General features: G+C 44.2%; 1 protein-coding gene across 2 annotated transcripts in view; it reads left to right on the forward strand.

The window, feature by feature from the left end:
- Positions 1 to 13445, forward strand: part of LOC129811412 (unconventional myosin-VI-like) — a 106157-nt gene extending 92712 nt beyond the window's left edge. For both annotated transcript variants that reach the window (XM_055862697.1, XM_055862698.1), the window contains 4 exons: positions 1825 to 1925; positions 4579 to 4710; positions 10696 to 10914; positions 11195 to 13445. In XM_055862697.1, coding sequence (XP_055718672.1) covers positions 1825 to 1925; positions 4579 to 4710; positions 10696 to 10914; positions 11195 to 11394 — 652 coding nt within the window. In that variant the 3' untranslated portion in view covers positions 11395 to 13445. The remainder of the gene's footprint in view (positions 1 to 1824; positions 1926 to 4578; positions 4711 to 10695; positions 10915 to 11194) is intronic.
- The last annotated feature ends 497 nt before the right edge of the window (positions 13446 to 13942 follow it).

The following is a 13942-nucleotide window of genomic DNA, read 5'->3' on the forward strand; positions in this document are numbered from 1 at the left end:
TGTAGAAAATAGTCAAAAAATTTCGAAAAAACCCTTGAATGAGTAGGTGTCTCCAAACTTTTCACTGGTACTATGTATAAATCAAATATATACTTTTTTGGGGCACATGAGACACCTATCTTATTCGCGCCCATCTCCGTGAACTAATCCGTTGTGGAGGCCGAGACTAATCCGTTGTGGAGGCCACGGGGATGGCACAGTCAAAGAAGCGGCGTGTGGCTGAGATGTACAATTTTCATCTCCAGAATGCGCACGCTCACGCAAATTTGTGCACATTCATTTTTTCATAACTTCATTGTGTGAAAGTTAGTGTCTACCAATTCTCCATTACGTACATCACCAGTAGTACATTTACCATTAATTCCTATAATTTCTGTTCTACAATGTTTGTTTGGTTACGGTTATTTCTGTTAATGCATTCAATTTATTATTATTCCAGTCTTTTACTGTTCTCACTGTCGATGTGGACACATTGTTTGTAGAGTGCACAACTTATGCTACACTTTTAAGAAACATTTTGGTTTATTTAATTCCACTTAAAAAAATTGTAAATTTAGTCACTGTCTTTTGTTTTGAGCACTCCTGTCAATTTTGAGTAAGGACACGCACCTGATTACACATAGAATTAGGCCTATAGGGTAACTGGCCCGCGTACAAATGTAGGCATATAAATGTGCCCATTTGGGGATCTTATAGTACTTCTGTTTGGCTTAACTCACCACCGCTAATGAGCTGTGGAGCTTCTCAAAGTAATGTTTTCTATACCTCAAACATCAAGCGAATGAAGTCTGTTTTTACATCCATTGAGAATGACAATGTATTTGAAAAATCTTTCCAGCTCTCTGATCGTGGAAATGTCATGAAATAGGCCTACCTTATTACTTTTTATCCCTTGCTCAAATTGGCCCGAGCTCACTGGGCCAGAATATTTTATAATGTTGCAAGTTCGCTCGCTCCGGCTTCTGGAGGGACCCAAGTTAATGGATACAATGTTTCAAGTTTGTTGCAATGTAGCCAATGTGATTTACAGAATATTTATTTTTATCAGGATATTTTTTCCCTGCAGGCTACAATGTTTTTATTTGTTGGCTTTAAAGGCTATTTTTACGTAGTTGGAAATGGCAATAGAAGTTACTTTTTAGGTTTGTAGAATTTTAATTTAGATTTTGATAGAATTTTAATAAACCACATGACAATGATTTCGAGATACGAAGACATTATTAGAAATTAAATTAAACTGTTCCACAAAAATGTGCATATGAAAACCATAACTGGTACGCGGATCGGTAGAAATGGGAAGATAAATTGGAATTCCACATGAAAGGTTGCCGATTCCTCGTGTAGCGTATTACCAGCAACTTCAGGAGAGAAACAGTAGAACCTGCGAAAGCCAGTAGGAGCGGGAGAATGGTCAGGTTATCTTGATCTCTGGCTCCCTCTTGAGTTACTTGTCTTATTTCATCAAACAATGAGCTCAATGCATTTATAGTTGATTTTAGTAAAACACATATGGAAAAATACACGTTTTAACATTTTGACCAGACTTTCTTTTTTGGGGGGACTAGGGAGTAGGTTATAGGGTGAAATGGGCATATACATGCAGTCCGGCTACCCTACAGACAGATTTCCCCCTTTTTTCCCAACTTAGCACTTGATAACTTCTCTGATTGTTACCAGTAGTTTAGTTTCTGAACATGACCACAGCACTATGGTGCGCCAATCCGAGCTGGGATTCCGAGACGTCCCACTGCTCGGACCTGTCAGATGTTCAATTACGATTAAATTGACTTCCTCTCTTCTCTCCCTTGCTTGCCGAGACTGCAGGGGTTCACAGGTGCAGGCACTCAAAGCCGGTGGCGTGAAGAAGTACGACCTGAGCAAGTGGAAATACGCCGAGCTGCGGGACGTCATCAACACCTCGTGCGGTAAGACTTTCCCCACAACCCCTCTCACCACTACCAGCCCTGAAGGGCTACTATCAGCATGGGGCCCCTTCCATTCACTATGCTACTCTGAAAAAGCCCTGGGAGAAACAGGCAAGGTGTTGAGCTCTCGGGGAGATTCTTGATCCTGCTCTGTGCACCTCCATCACTCACGCCATCATTAATGCAGCCCCTCTGTTAATAATTGAACATCTGGCCGTGTTTTCAGTAATGTAACCTCTTCAAAAGTGTGGTATGTTTTTAGTTTTTTTCGCCCCGCTCTTGAGTTTCCTGCCTTGGTGTGATTTCTCCTATAGTTTTCAGGGACAGCCAAAGGGTAATTTCGAGGAGATTGCAGCTGGGCAAAACTGACGGAAATTCTATGTCGACCAGGGCCGACGGGAGAGTGTACGCACAGCTGCTACGTTAATAAGGATGCAGTCCGATGGCAGACGATGAAATGATTACCATTATGGTGGATTACAGTGTTTTGCTCTCTGTGGCAGTTTCAGTAGTAAAACATGGAGGAGAGTCTACCGTCTGTCTGAATCCACATGTCAACAGATGAATAGGCCAGCTGGCAGTTAGGGAGCGCTCCGGACCAACAGTTCTGCTAATAGCCCGATTCATTTAGTTCACAGCCCTGAAGTCCCCTATATGAGTGGATGGGAAACTGTCTAATTGTCTAATGCATTAATTGTGATGGAAATTAAATCTGGAGGGTTGTAACGATTTTGTTACGTTCTCCACGTCCCTTTTGAATGATTTACACCCATCCTGTTGCAGCTTTCTCTCCTTGCATTTTCACTGTGAGGAAAACTGAATTTTGTGACCTATGTCCACAACCCCCAATTTTAATGTTTGTCGTTTCCTGACCGGTGCAGATTAAAACTTGAGTATTACCTTGAATATTATTACATGTGTACCTAGTGATGGGCACCGATATGGAAAATCTGTATCGATATCATTTGCATTTTTCCATATCGATATATCTGTTTATAAAAAACATTGCAACGACTGTATGTAAGTGTAGACTTACCTGTTCACTGTCCATTGGGCCAGTTGTGAATGTTCAAACTATATCGATATAACCAACATTTTATTGGTAAAGGAGGTATAGAAAATACTCCATTTGATTCACAGAAATTATACTGAACAAAAATATAATCGCAACATGCAAAAATGTTATAGTTCAAATAAGGAAATGTGTCAATTGAAATATATAAATGAGGCCCTAATCTATTAATTTCACATGACTGGGAATGCAGATATGCTTATGTTGGTCACAGATACCGTTAAAAAAAAAAATAGGGCCGTGGATCAGAAAACCTATCAGTATCTGGTGTGACCACCATTTGCCTCATGCAGCGATACACATCTCCTTTGCATAGAGTTTATCAGGCTGTTGATTGTGACCTGTGGAATGTTGTCCCACTCTTCTTCAATGTATATGTGAAGTTCCTGGATAATGGCAGGAACTGGAACACGCTGTCATATGGGTCGATCCAGAGCATCCCAAACAGGCTTAATGCGTGACATGTCTGGTGAGTATGCAGGCCAACTGGGACCTTGCGACATGGGTCTGTGAGGTGATGGCGGCAGATGAAGGGCACCACAATGGGCCTCAGGATCTTGTCACGGTATCTCTGTGCATTCAAATTGCCATCGATAAAATGCAATTGTGTTTGTTGTCCGTAGCTTATGCCTGCCCATACCATAAACTCACCTCCACCACGGGGCATTCTGTTCAAAACGTTGACATAAAAATCACTTGCCCACACGACACCGTACACACTGTCTGCCATCTGCCCAGTACAGTTGAAACCGGGATTAATCTGTGAAGAGCACACTTCTCCAGCATGCCAGTGAAGGTGAGCATTTGCCCACTGACGCCGAACTGCAGTCAGGTCAAGACCCTGATGAGGCGACGAGCATGCAGATGAGCTTCCCTGAGACATTTTCTGACAGTTTTGTGCATAAATTCTTTGGTTGTGCCAACCAACAGATCATCAGCTGTCGGGGTAGCTGGTCTCAGATGATCCCACAGGTGAAGAAGCCGGATGTGGCGGTCCTGGGCTGGCATGGTTATAGGTGGTCTGAGGTTGAGGCCTGTTGGAGGTACTGCCAAATTCCCTAAAACGACGTTCGAGGCGGCTTATGGTAGAGAAATTAACATTTGATTCTTTGGAAAGAGCTCTGGTGGACATTCCTGCGGTCATCATGTCAATTGCATTCTCCATCAACTTGAGACCTCTGTGGCATTGTATAGACAAAGGTGCACCTGTGTAATGATCATGTTTAATCAGCTTCTTGATATGCCAAACCTATCAGGTGGATGGATTAACTTGGTAAAGGAGAAATGCTCACTAACACGAATGTAAACAAATTTGTGCACAACATTTTTGAGAAATAATATTTTTGGGCGTATGGAAACTGTATGGTATCTTTTATTTCAGCTCATGAAACATGGGACCAACACTTTACATGTTGCGTTTATCGTTTATATTTTTTTCCAATCTATATTTTATTGGTAAAGGTGGTATAGAAAATACTCCACATTTGTTTCACAGAAATTACATTAATGGAGGCATAAAAGAGAAGGGCCTACTCCTACAACCTTAAGCACGTTTAATTTACTGTTGTCATCCCTGTGTAGATATTGAGCTGCTGGCGGCATGCAGGGAGGAGTTCCATCGCCGTCTCAAGGTCTACCACGCCTGGAAATCCAAGAACAAGAAGCGTGACACAGCTGCTGAGCAGAGAGCCCCCAAATCTATCACTGACTACGGTGAGATTCCCCGTCCTGGGATGTTGTGCTACTGTAGACTGCCCTCCTCAACTCAGGATTGTGTTCAGACATTAACGTGTTCTGGCTTAACCCCGCTATCACAATTTGTGTCCATGAAGGACTCCGCGTTTTCTACAGTAGCATCCTTTTTTATCAGTTTCTTTCATCTGTTTTTTATTTCTTTCTGCACGATATTCACGAAACGTCGCTACTTTTTCAATACTAGAACAATACTTTTGTTAAATGTGTTTCACAGATCAAGTCTGTCTATCAGCGCAGCCAATGTCCCCCTTATAGGACAAAAGCACTGTGCCTGCTCCACTTAGCCTGCACTGGGAGTTTGGGCCGCATCATGTTAGCTCCTCCCTCATGCTCCACTTAGCCTGCACTGGGAGTTTGGGCCGCATCATGTTAGCTCCTCCCTCATGCTCCACTTACCCTGCGCTGGGAGTCTGCATCATGTTAGCTCCTCCCTCATGCTCCACTTAGCCTGCGCTGGGAGTCTGCATCATGTTAGCTCCTCCCTCATGCTCCACTTAGCCTGCGCTGGGAGTCTGCATCATGTTAGCTCCTCCCTCATGCTCCACTTAGCCTGCACTGGGAGTTTGGGCCGCATCATGTTAGCTCCTCCCTCATGCTCCACTTAGCCTCCGCTGGGAGTCTGCATCATGTTAGCTCCTCCCTCATGCTCCACTTAGCCTGCGCTGGGAGTCTGCATCATGTTAGCTCCTCACTCATGCTCCACTTAGCCTGCGCTGGGAGTCTGCATCATGTTAGCTCCTCCCTCATGCTCCACTTAGCCTTCGCTGGGAGTCTGCATCATGTTAGCTCCTCCCTCATGCTCCACTTAGCCTGCGCTGGGAGTCTGCATCATGTTAGCTCCTCCCTCATGCTCCACTTAGCCTGCGCTAGGAGTCTGCATCATGTTAGCTCCTCCCTCATGCTCCACTTAGCCTGCGCTGGGAGTCTGCATCATGTTAGCTCCTCACTCATGCTCCACTTAGCCTGCGCTGGGAGTCTGCATCATGTTAGCTCCTCCCTCATGCTCCACTTAGCCTGCGCTAGGAGTCTGCATCATGTTAGCTCCTCTCTCATGCTCCACTTAGCCTGCGCTAGGAGTCTGCATCATGTTAGCTCCTCACTCATGCTCCACTTAGCCTTCACTGGGAGTCTGCATCATGTTAGCTCCTCCCTCAAGCTCCACTTAGCCTGCATCATGTTAGCTCCTCCCTCATGCTGCACAGAAGTTAACACACTTGAATAATGCAAGACGACATGTAGAACTGTTGAAGCTAATGGCAAAACAATGTCCTTACCAGCTAGAACACGTTACAATGCAAGAAGATACCGTTAGCTTCCAGCTTTGTAGGATAACTTCCCTTACTAGAACATCAGTACTTTGTTTGTGATAATATGCAAACCATAACGCAAAATATGCTGATTTCAAAGCTGATTGCGACAAACTTTATTTATCCACTTCATCAGTCTCTTTCTTCCAAAGTTTATCTATTGAACAAACTGTGTGTGTGAATAGGGCTCTGACGGGCCGGCACCCTCTGGCCTCGTCAATGACGTTCTTACTGGTTAAAGAGACAGGGCACACTTTTCTAAAAGAAGATATTTCTAAGCAAATGTTGATCAGTACAACACAAGTTCCAAATGGAAGGGAAACAGATTGTCATCTGAAGCCCCATGAAATCAGCCAAAACAGGCTCAGTAACTCAATGCATGCACAGACTACTATTGAATATGCATTCACCTGTATTGTGAATAGGCCTTGACCCAGGCCTTGACCCAGTTTATCAATAGAGATTTACCATTCAAATAAATTATTACTGTTATGTAGTTAGATTGGTAAAAAACAAAGTAAAATTGAGCGTATGATTTATATAGCCATGTATGCATTAATTAATCAACTGTCTCTAAAATATTTTTATGTAACCTTTTTCAAATGAAATGATGTTGAACTGAAAAGATGCCCAGCGATTGTAGGGGGAGCAGAGTTATCTGTCTGGATCAAGTGCCATTCTGTCACTTTGGTTAATATGCCTTCTTTTATTTGCTGTGGTATCAGTTTGGTATCATGATGGTATCGAGTATTGTGATATTAAAACTGTATCGTATCAGTCAAAATTCTGGTATCATGACAACACTACTTGACCAATGTGTCTGGCAAGCTTTTAAAATGGGAAAATGTCACATATTTGCATTCCTGTTGTATTAACATGGAATAGAAGCAAGAAAAATCAGCAATGCTCCAGTGAGCCCTAGACGGTAAAAACAGGGGTGTCCATGGCGTCATCTCTTCTCATGATGATGGAGGAGGATTAATGCACATTTTATAAACAGCCCGCATGTTCTTTTCAGACATTCAATTTTTATTCTAAAAAGCCCGGCTCTGTAGCTCCCGTCCAAAAAGACTCAGCTGCCACGACGCCTCATCGGGTTTAGTGGTGCACTACCATGACCACTCGCTCCAACCAGCCAAGAATTATGTATTCACCTCAGACCCAGAAACCAGCCAAGAATTATGTATTCACCTCAGACCCAGAAACCAGCCAGGCATGATGCGTTCACCACGGACCCGGAAACCAGCCAGGCATGATGCGTTCACCTCGGACCCGGAAACCATCCAGGCATGATGCGTTCACCTCGGACCCGGACACCAGCCAGGCATGATGCGTTCACCTCGAACCCGGAAACCAGCCAGGCATGATGCGTTCACCTCGGACCCGGAAACCATCCAGGCATGATGCGTTCACCTCGGACCCGGAAACCAGCCAGGCATGATGCGTTCACCTCGGACCCGGAAACCAGCCAGGCATGATGCGTTCACCTCGGACCCGGAAACCAGCCAGGCATGATGCGTTCACCTCGGACCCGGAAACCAGCCAGGCATGATGCGTTCACCTCGGACCCGGAAACCATCCAGGCATGATGCGTTCACCTCGGACCCGGAAACCATCCAGGCATGATGCGTTCACCTCGGACCCGGAAACCAACCAGGCATGATGCGTTCACCTCGAAACCGGAAACCATCCAGGCATGATGCGTTCACCTCGAACCCGGAAACCATCCACCCATGATGCGTTCACCTCGAACCAGGAAACCATCCACCCATGATGCGTTCACCTCGGACCCGGAAACCAGCCAGGCATGATGCGTTCACCTCGGACCCGGAAACCATCCAGGCATGATGCGTTCACCTCGGACCCGGAAACCAGCCAGGCATGATGCGTTCACCTCGGACCCGGAAACCATCCAGGCATGATGCGTTCACCTCGGACCCGGAAACCAGCCAGGCATGATGCGTTCACCTCGGACCCGGAAACCATCCAGGCATGATGCGTTCACCTCGGACCCGGAAACCAGCCAGGCATGATGCGTTCACCTCGGACCCGGAAACCATCCAGGCATGATGCGTTCACCTCGGACCCGGAAACCAGCCAGGCATGATGCGTTCACCTCGGACCCGGAAACCAGCCAGGCATGATGCGTTCACCTCGGACCCGGAAACCAGCCAGGCATGATGCGTTCACCTCGGACCCGGAAACCAACCAGGCATGATGCGTTCACCTCGGACCCGGAAACCATCCAGGCATGATGCGTTCACCTCGGACCCGGAAACCATCCAGGCATGATGCGTTCACCTCGGACCCGGAAACCATCCAGGCATGATGCGTTCACCTCGGACCCGGAAACCATCCAGGCATGATGCGTTCACCTCGGACCCGGAAACCATCCAGGCATGATGCGTTCACCTCGGACCCGGAAACCATCCAGGCATGATGCGTTCACCTCGGACCCGGAAACCATCCAGGCATGATGCGTTCACCTCGGACCCGGAAACCATCCAGGCATGATGCGTTCACCTCACCCGGAAACCATCCAGGCATGATGCGTTCACCTCGGACCCGGAAACCAGCCAGGCATGATGCGTTCACCTCGGACCCGGAAACCAGCCAGGCATGATGCGTTCACCTCGAAACCGGAAACCAGCCAGGCATGATGCGTTCACCTCGGACCCGGAAACCATCCAGGCATGATGCGTTCACCTCGGACCCGGAAACCAGCCAGGCATGATACGTTCACCTCGGACCCTGAAACCAGCCAGGCATGATGCGTTCACCTCGGACCTTGGAAAACAGCCAAGCATGTTGTGTTCACCTCAGACCCAGAAAACAGCCAGGCATGATGCATTCAACACCCTCCAAACTCATCATTAAGGGCCCTCGGGGTGTGGTGTCAGGAAAATAACCTCTCACTCAATGTCAGCAAAACAAAAGAGATGATCATGGACTTCAGGAAACAGCAGAGGGAGCACCCCCCTATCCACATCGATGGGACAGTAGTGGAGAAGGTGGAAGGTTTTTTAAAGTTCCTCGGTGTACACCGAGAAACTGAAATGGTCCATGCACACAGACACTGACACTGTGGTGAAGAATGCGCAACATCGCCTCTTCAACCTCAGGAGGCAGAAAAAATGTGGCTTGTCACCGAAAATCCTCACTAACTTTTACAGGTACACAATTGAGAGCATCCTGTCGGGCTGTATCTCCGCCTGGTACGACAACTGCACCGCCCACAACGGCAGGACTCTCCAGAGGGTGGTGCGGTCTGCACAACGCATCACCGGGGGCAAACTACCTGCCCTCCAAGACACCTACAGCACCCAATGTCACAGGAAGGCAAAAAAGATCATCAAGGACAATAACCACCCGAGCCACTGCCTGTTCACCCCGCTTCCATCCAGGTGGCGAGGTCAGTACAGGTGCATCAGAGCTGGAACAGAGAGATTGAAAAACATCTATCTCAAGGCCATCAGATTGTTAAACAGCCACCACTAGCACAGAAAGGCGGCTGCCTACCTACAGACTTGATATCATTGGCCATTTTAATAAATGGAACACTAGTCACTTTAATAATGTCACTTTAAGAATGTTTACATATCTCGCATTACTCAACTCATATGTATACTGTGTACTGTACCCTTCACTATCTATTCTTTACTATCTATTGCATCTTAGCCGCTCTGTCACTGCTCATCCATATATTTTATACTTATATATTCTCATCCCATTCCTTTACTAGATTGTGTGCATTGGGTTTTGTTGTGGAATTGTTAAATAGTACCTGTTACTGCTGCACTGTCGGATCTAGAAGCATAAGCATTTCGTTACAATCGCAATAACATCTGCTAACCTTGAGTATGTGACCAATAAAATTTGATTTGATTTGAAAACAGCCAAGCATGATACATTCATCTCGGGCTCAGAAACCAGCTAAGCATGATGCATTCACCTCGGACCCCAAAAAACACTTTTAAAGTAAATGTATTCTTTACGCACATGAAAGCTACAGTCTCCTTGTTTGCCCTTCATTTCTTTTTCATCCCAGGAACAGACAGATTTAGTTGCTTTCCCTGTATTTGCATATGTCTCTATTGATGTGAAAGCTTTCTCGAAGGTCCCATTTACTTTGCCTTTTGGTTTGGCTTCAGGAAGCAAGTACTTGAAAGTCTGCCTTGTAAGCAGCTTACCTGGCTTCCCCCTATGGCATGCGTTTGTGTATTTTATCTCATCTTTGATGTCTCATATTTTCAGAGTTTCATGTTTTTGCTTACTTCCACCACCCAAAGATTCACCCCTTCAACTCAGTCATGCTCTTAACTTCAGAGAGGAAATTGCTTCAAACATTAATGGACTCTTCTCTGTATAAAATTGTACATTTTAGTCATTCAGCAGACGCTCTTATCCAGAGCGACTTACAGTAGTGAGTGCATACATTTTCATACTCTTTTTCCATACTTGTCCCCCGTGGAAATCAAACCCACAACCCTGCCGTTGCAAGTGCCATGCTCTACCAACTGAGCCACACGGGACCAACACAGGATTGCTCCTCTTACGAAACAAAAACACCCCTAATTCCAAATGTGATCACATATCATATCTGGCAGTATAATGACATCAAACCCGCCACATACAGCCCAACAGAACCCGGCCCCGGCCGTGGCCACCCAGCAGCAGGAGATGGCCATGAACCGCCAGCAACGATACTTCCGCATTCCCTTCATCCGGCCCGCTGACCAGTACAAGGACCCCCAGAACAAGAAGAAGGGCTGGTGGTACGCCCACTTTGACGGGCCCTGGATCGCCAGGCAGTTGGAACTGCACCCAGACAAGCAGCCCATCCTGCTGGTGGCAGGTGGGTCCCTCTAGCTGGATCAGCTTTGATATCTTCTGGATATGTACATTGATGTGTTTGTAATATGAAACTCTAAGCGCAGTATGTATTAGTGCATGTTTTAGTTATTACATTTAGTTGGTCAGTAATTATGAGTGTGTCAAGTAGATGGTTTTGTACATGTGTCCTGAAAATATCCCTATTCAATCATATATATTCTCTGTGTATGCATTCTCCCTACCCTATTAAATCCTGTTTTGACAGTCAGTGTCTCTCTCTATCTCCCTCCCTCCATCCTCAGGGAAAGACGACATGGAGATGTGTGAGCTAAGCCTGGAAGAGACCGGGCTGACCCGGAAGAGAGGGGCTGAGATCCTGCCTCGGCAGTTTGAGGAGATCTGGGAACGCTGCGACGGGATCACATACCTGCGAAATGCCATTGAAAGCAAGCAGGCCAGGCCCACGTATGCCACAGCCATGCTACAGAACCTCCTCCAGTGAGCCAGAGGGACCACCCATGTCCATAGGCTCAGTAGGAATGCAATAAATAAACGGAAAAGGGCAGAAGCACCCTCTATCATAGCAGCCTTTCAGGCTAACACAGGGTTTCCCAAACCAACGGGTACATGTTTTTGCCTTAGCACTACACAGCTGATTCGAATAATCAACTAATGATCAAGCTTTGATCATTTTTATCAGCTGTGTAATGTTAGGGCTAAAACCAAAACGTGCACAGATAGCCCAGCGTTTCCCAAACTCGGTCAACGGTTAGTTATCTCACCAAGGGCATTTCAAAGTTTTACTTAGATCTTTGTTGTGTTTTTTAAAAGTAGATTTCTGTCATTTTTGTAGGTTTTGTTTATTTTGCTGTGTGGAAATAAAGACCAATATACATCCCATCTTAAATTCAATTTTTACTACGAGGCCTTAAAACTATTTGATATTATTGAAACACGTTTCAAAGCTGCACGTCCTTGTTTCATTGCTAAATGAAAAGGAAGCACTGTTGGAACTGTTATATTTGATTGAATAAATGTTACAAGTATTTGGCTTTATGAGCTCTGGGAATAACTGAGTGTGTCGACATGTTATCTTGTATAATTAGGATTTAGAGTTTACCTGTTCAGCATAAAGCAGGTCATACGTAGTGTTATTGTCCAAATAGAACAGATTATGTGTTGCTGCAGTGATGCTGGGACATGTTACATTTAGTTACTACACTTTGTATTTTTTATACTGCATCTACAATAACATCTTAATTTGAGCTAATACTGAATTATACATGTCATTGTTAACCCACAACTCCCATAGATTAAGTGGAGCACAAACCACTTTGGGGTGCTGTGAAAATATACACTTTCCCGAATATCTTCTATTTTTTTTATTTGTCATAGTTGGAGAAACAGGAAAAAGTATCTGCACACATCCAGTCAGATGCAAATGTAACTTAATTATAGCTGAGCTTTCCGGCAGCCAACCTTCATCAGAACATATCTCCACAAACAATAGTGGGACAGAGAAGGCCACACAGTGGTAGATTCTACCTATTATCTATGAATATGTCATGGAGAAAAAAACCTCAAGCACTATATTTGTAGGCCATGGTGACACAATATATTCTCATCTAAGAACTTCTCATTTAAGAGGCCCAGTGTAGTCAAAAACATGATTTCCTGTGTTTTATACATATTTCAAAGATACAATATGAGGTTGGAATAATACTGTGAAAATTCTGATAATGTGTAAGAGATGTTTGAAAAGACCGTCTGAAATTTCGCTTTCTGTTCACCACTAATATAAAATGCAATTGTCAAACTATTTTAATAGGTGGGTTGGTTTAGCAACAAAACTGATGCGTGCACAACCAATGGGGCGAAACAGACGGTGTTGGCTTAAATTGTTGACAACATGTAAACTATATTTAATCTCCAATGTTTATTGAAAACATAAATGTGCACAATGACCACTTGTCTCTCAAATACATTGTTAGTTGTTTAGCTAGCTAGCGAATTCTAGCCATATTATTATTGACATGAAATCAGTCAAAACAAGACATGGTACCAAGAACAAGATGAAACGAGCCACTTACACTTTCCCACGTGGCAGTTTGTCATTCTTGCTAGCAATCTGTCCGTCCAGAATCACAACAAACACCGCTGACGACTGCCCCGTGGAAACGCGTGTACATCTTTTTCGTGATGACGTCAGCTAGCTGCTAACCCATCTATAACCAAGTTGAAAGTTTGTAAGGTTTGTAAGTGTGATTGTGTTATTTTGTCCTTCAGGTTTGATATCTAGATTACTTGACTCCATTTGGTGATATTTGACTTTCTTATGAGTCCGTCATCTCATTGTGGACCAGCAGTTATAATTTATTAACAATTTAATAATGAGTGATATCCTTGTTTATTATTTTCTGTTTAGTGAAATAATGTTGACATTACACGTTCCTCAGTGTCATCTTTGTAGCTATTTTTCCATTTCAGATTTAACTTCTATTGTATGCTGATTGTTGCACTGTAATATAGGAAATAAATGTAGTCTACCTTTTATCATTGTGTGTACTGTAATTAATAGCAAGACTACTTCTATGTGTACTTCCTAAACGGCTGAGGACTGTTTGTTTGATCCAAATGAAGGGCAGTAAAGAGCCAAAGACTTTGAATGGATATTCTTATAATCATCATAAAATAACAATCCTTTGACAATGTGGATGGAAAATTCATTGAAATACATTTTGATTGTGAGCAATTTAATGAAATAACCAATTGACCCCCACAAATTAAGATATTGTAGGAAAATACTTTATTTTTCACTATAAAATGTAAAAGGGTAGGAGGGAAAAGCCACATCGAGTTTGTTTTTGATCTTGTACTCAAAACACACGTGATTGGTGGAAATGTGTAGTACAGCAGTATACTGTAGTACTGACTTTCTCCACACAGATGTATTGCTACATTTCGAATCTACACAACACTATGCTAAAATCATACACAGGAGTATTGCTTTAAACAACATGACTGAAGTTAAAAGCGTAAACATTTACATT

Source organism: Salvelinus fontinalis, chromosome 15, assembly GCF_029448725.1.
Source record: "Salvelinus fontinalis isolate EN_2023a chromosome 15, ASM2944872v1, whole genome shotgun sequence".
Classification (NCBI taxonomy): Eukaryota; Metazoa; Chordata; class Actinopteri; order Salmoniformes; family Salmonidae; genus Salvelinus; species Salvelinus fontinalis.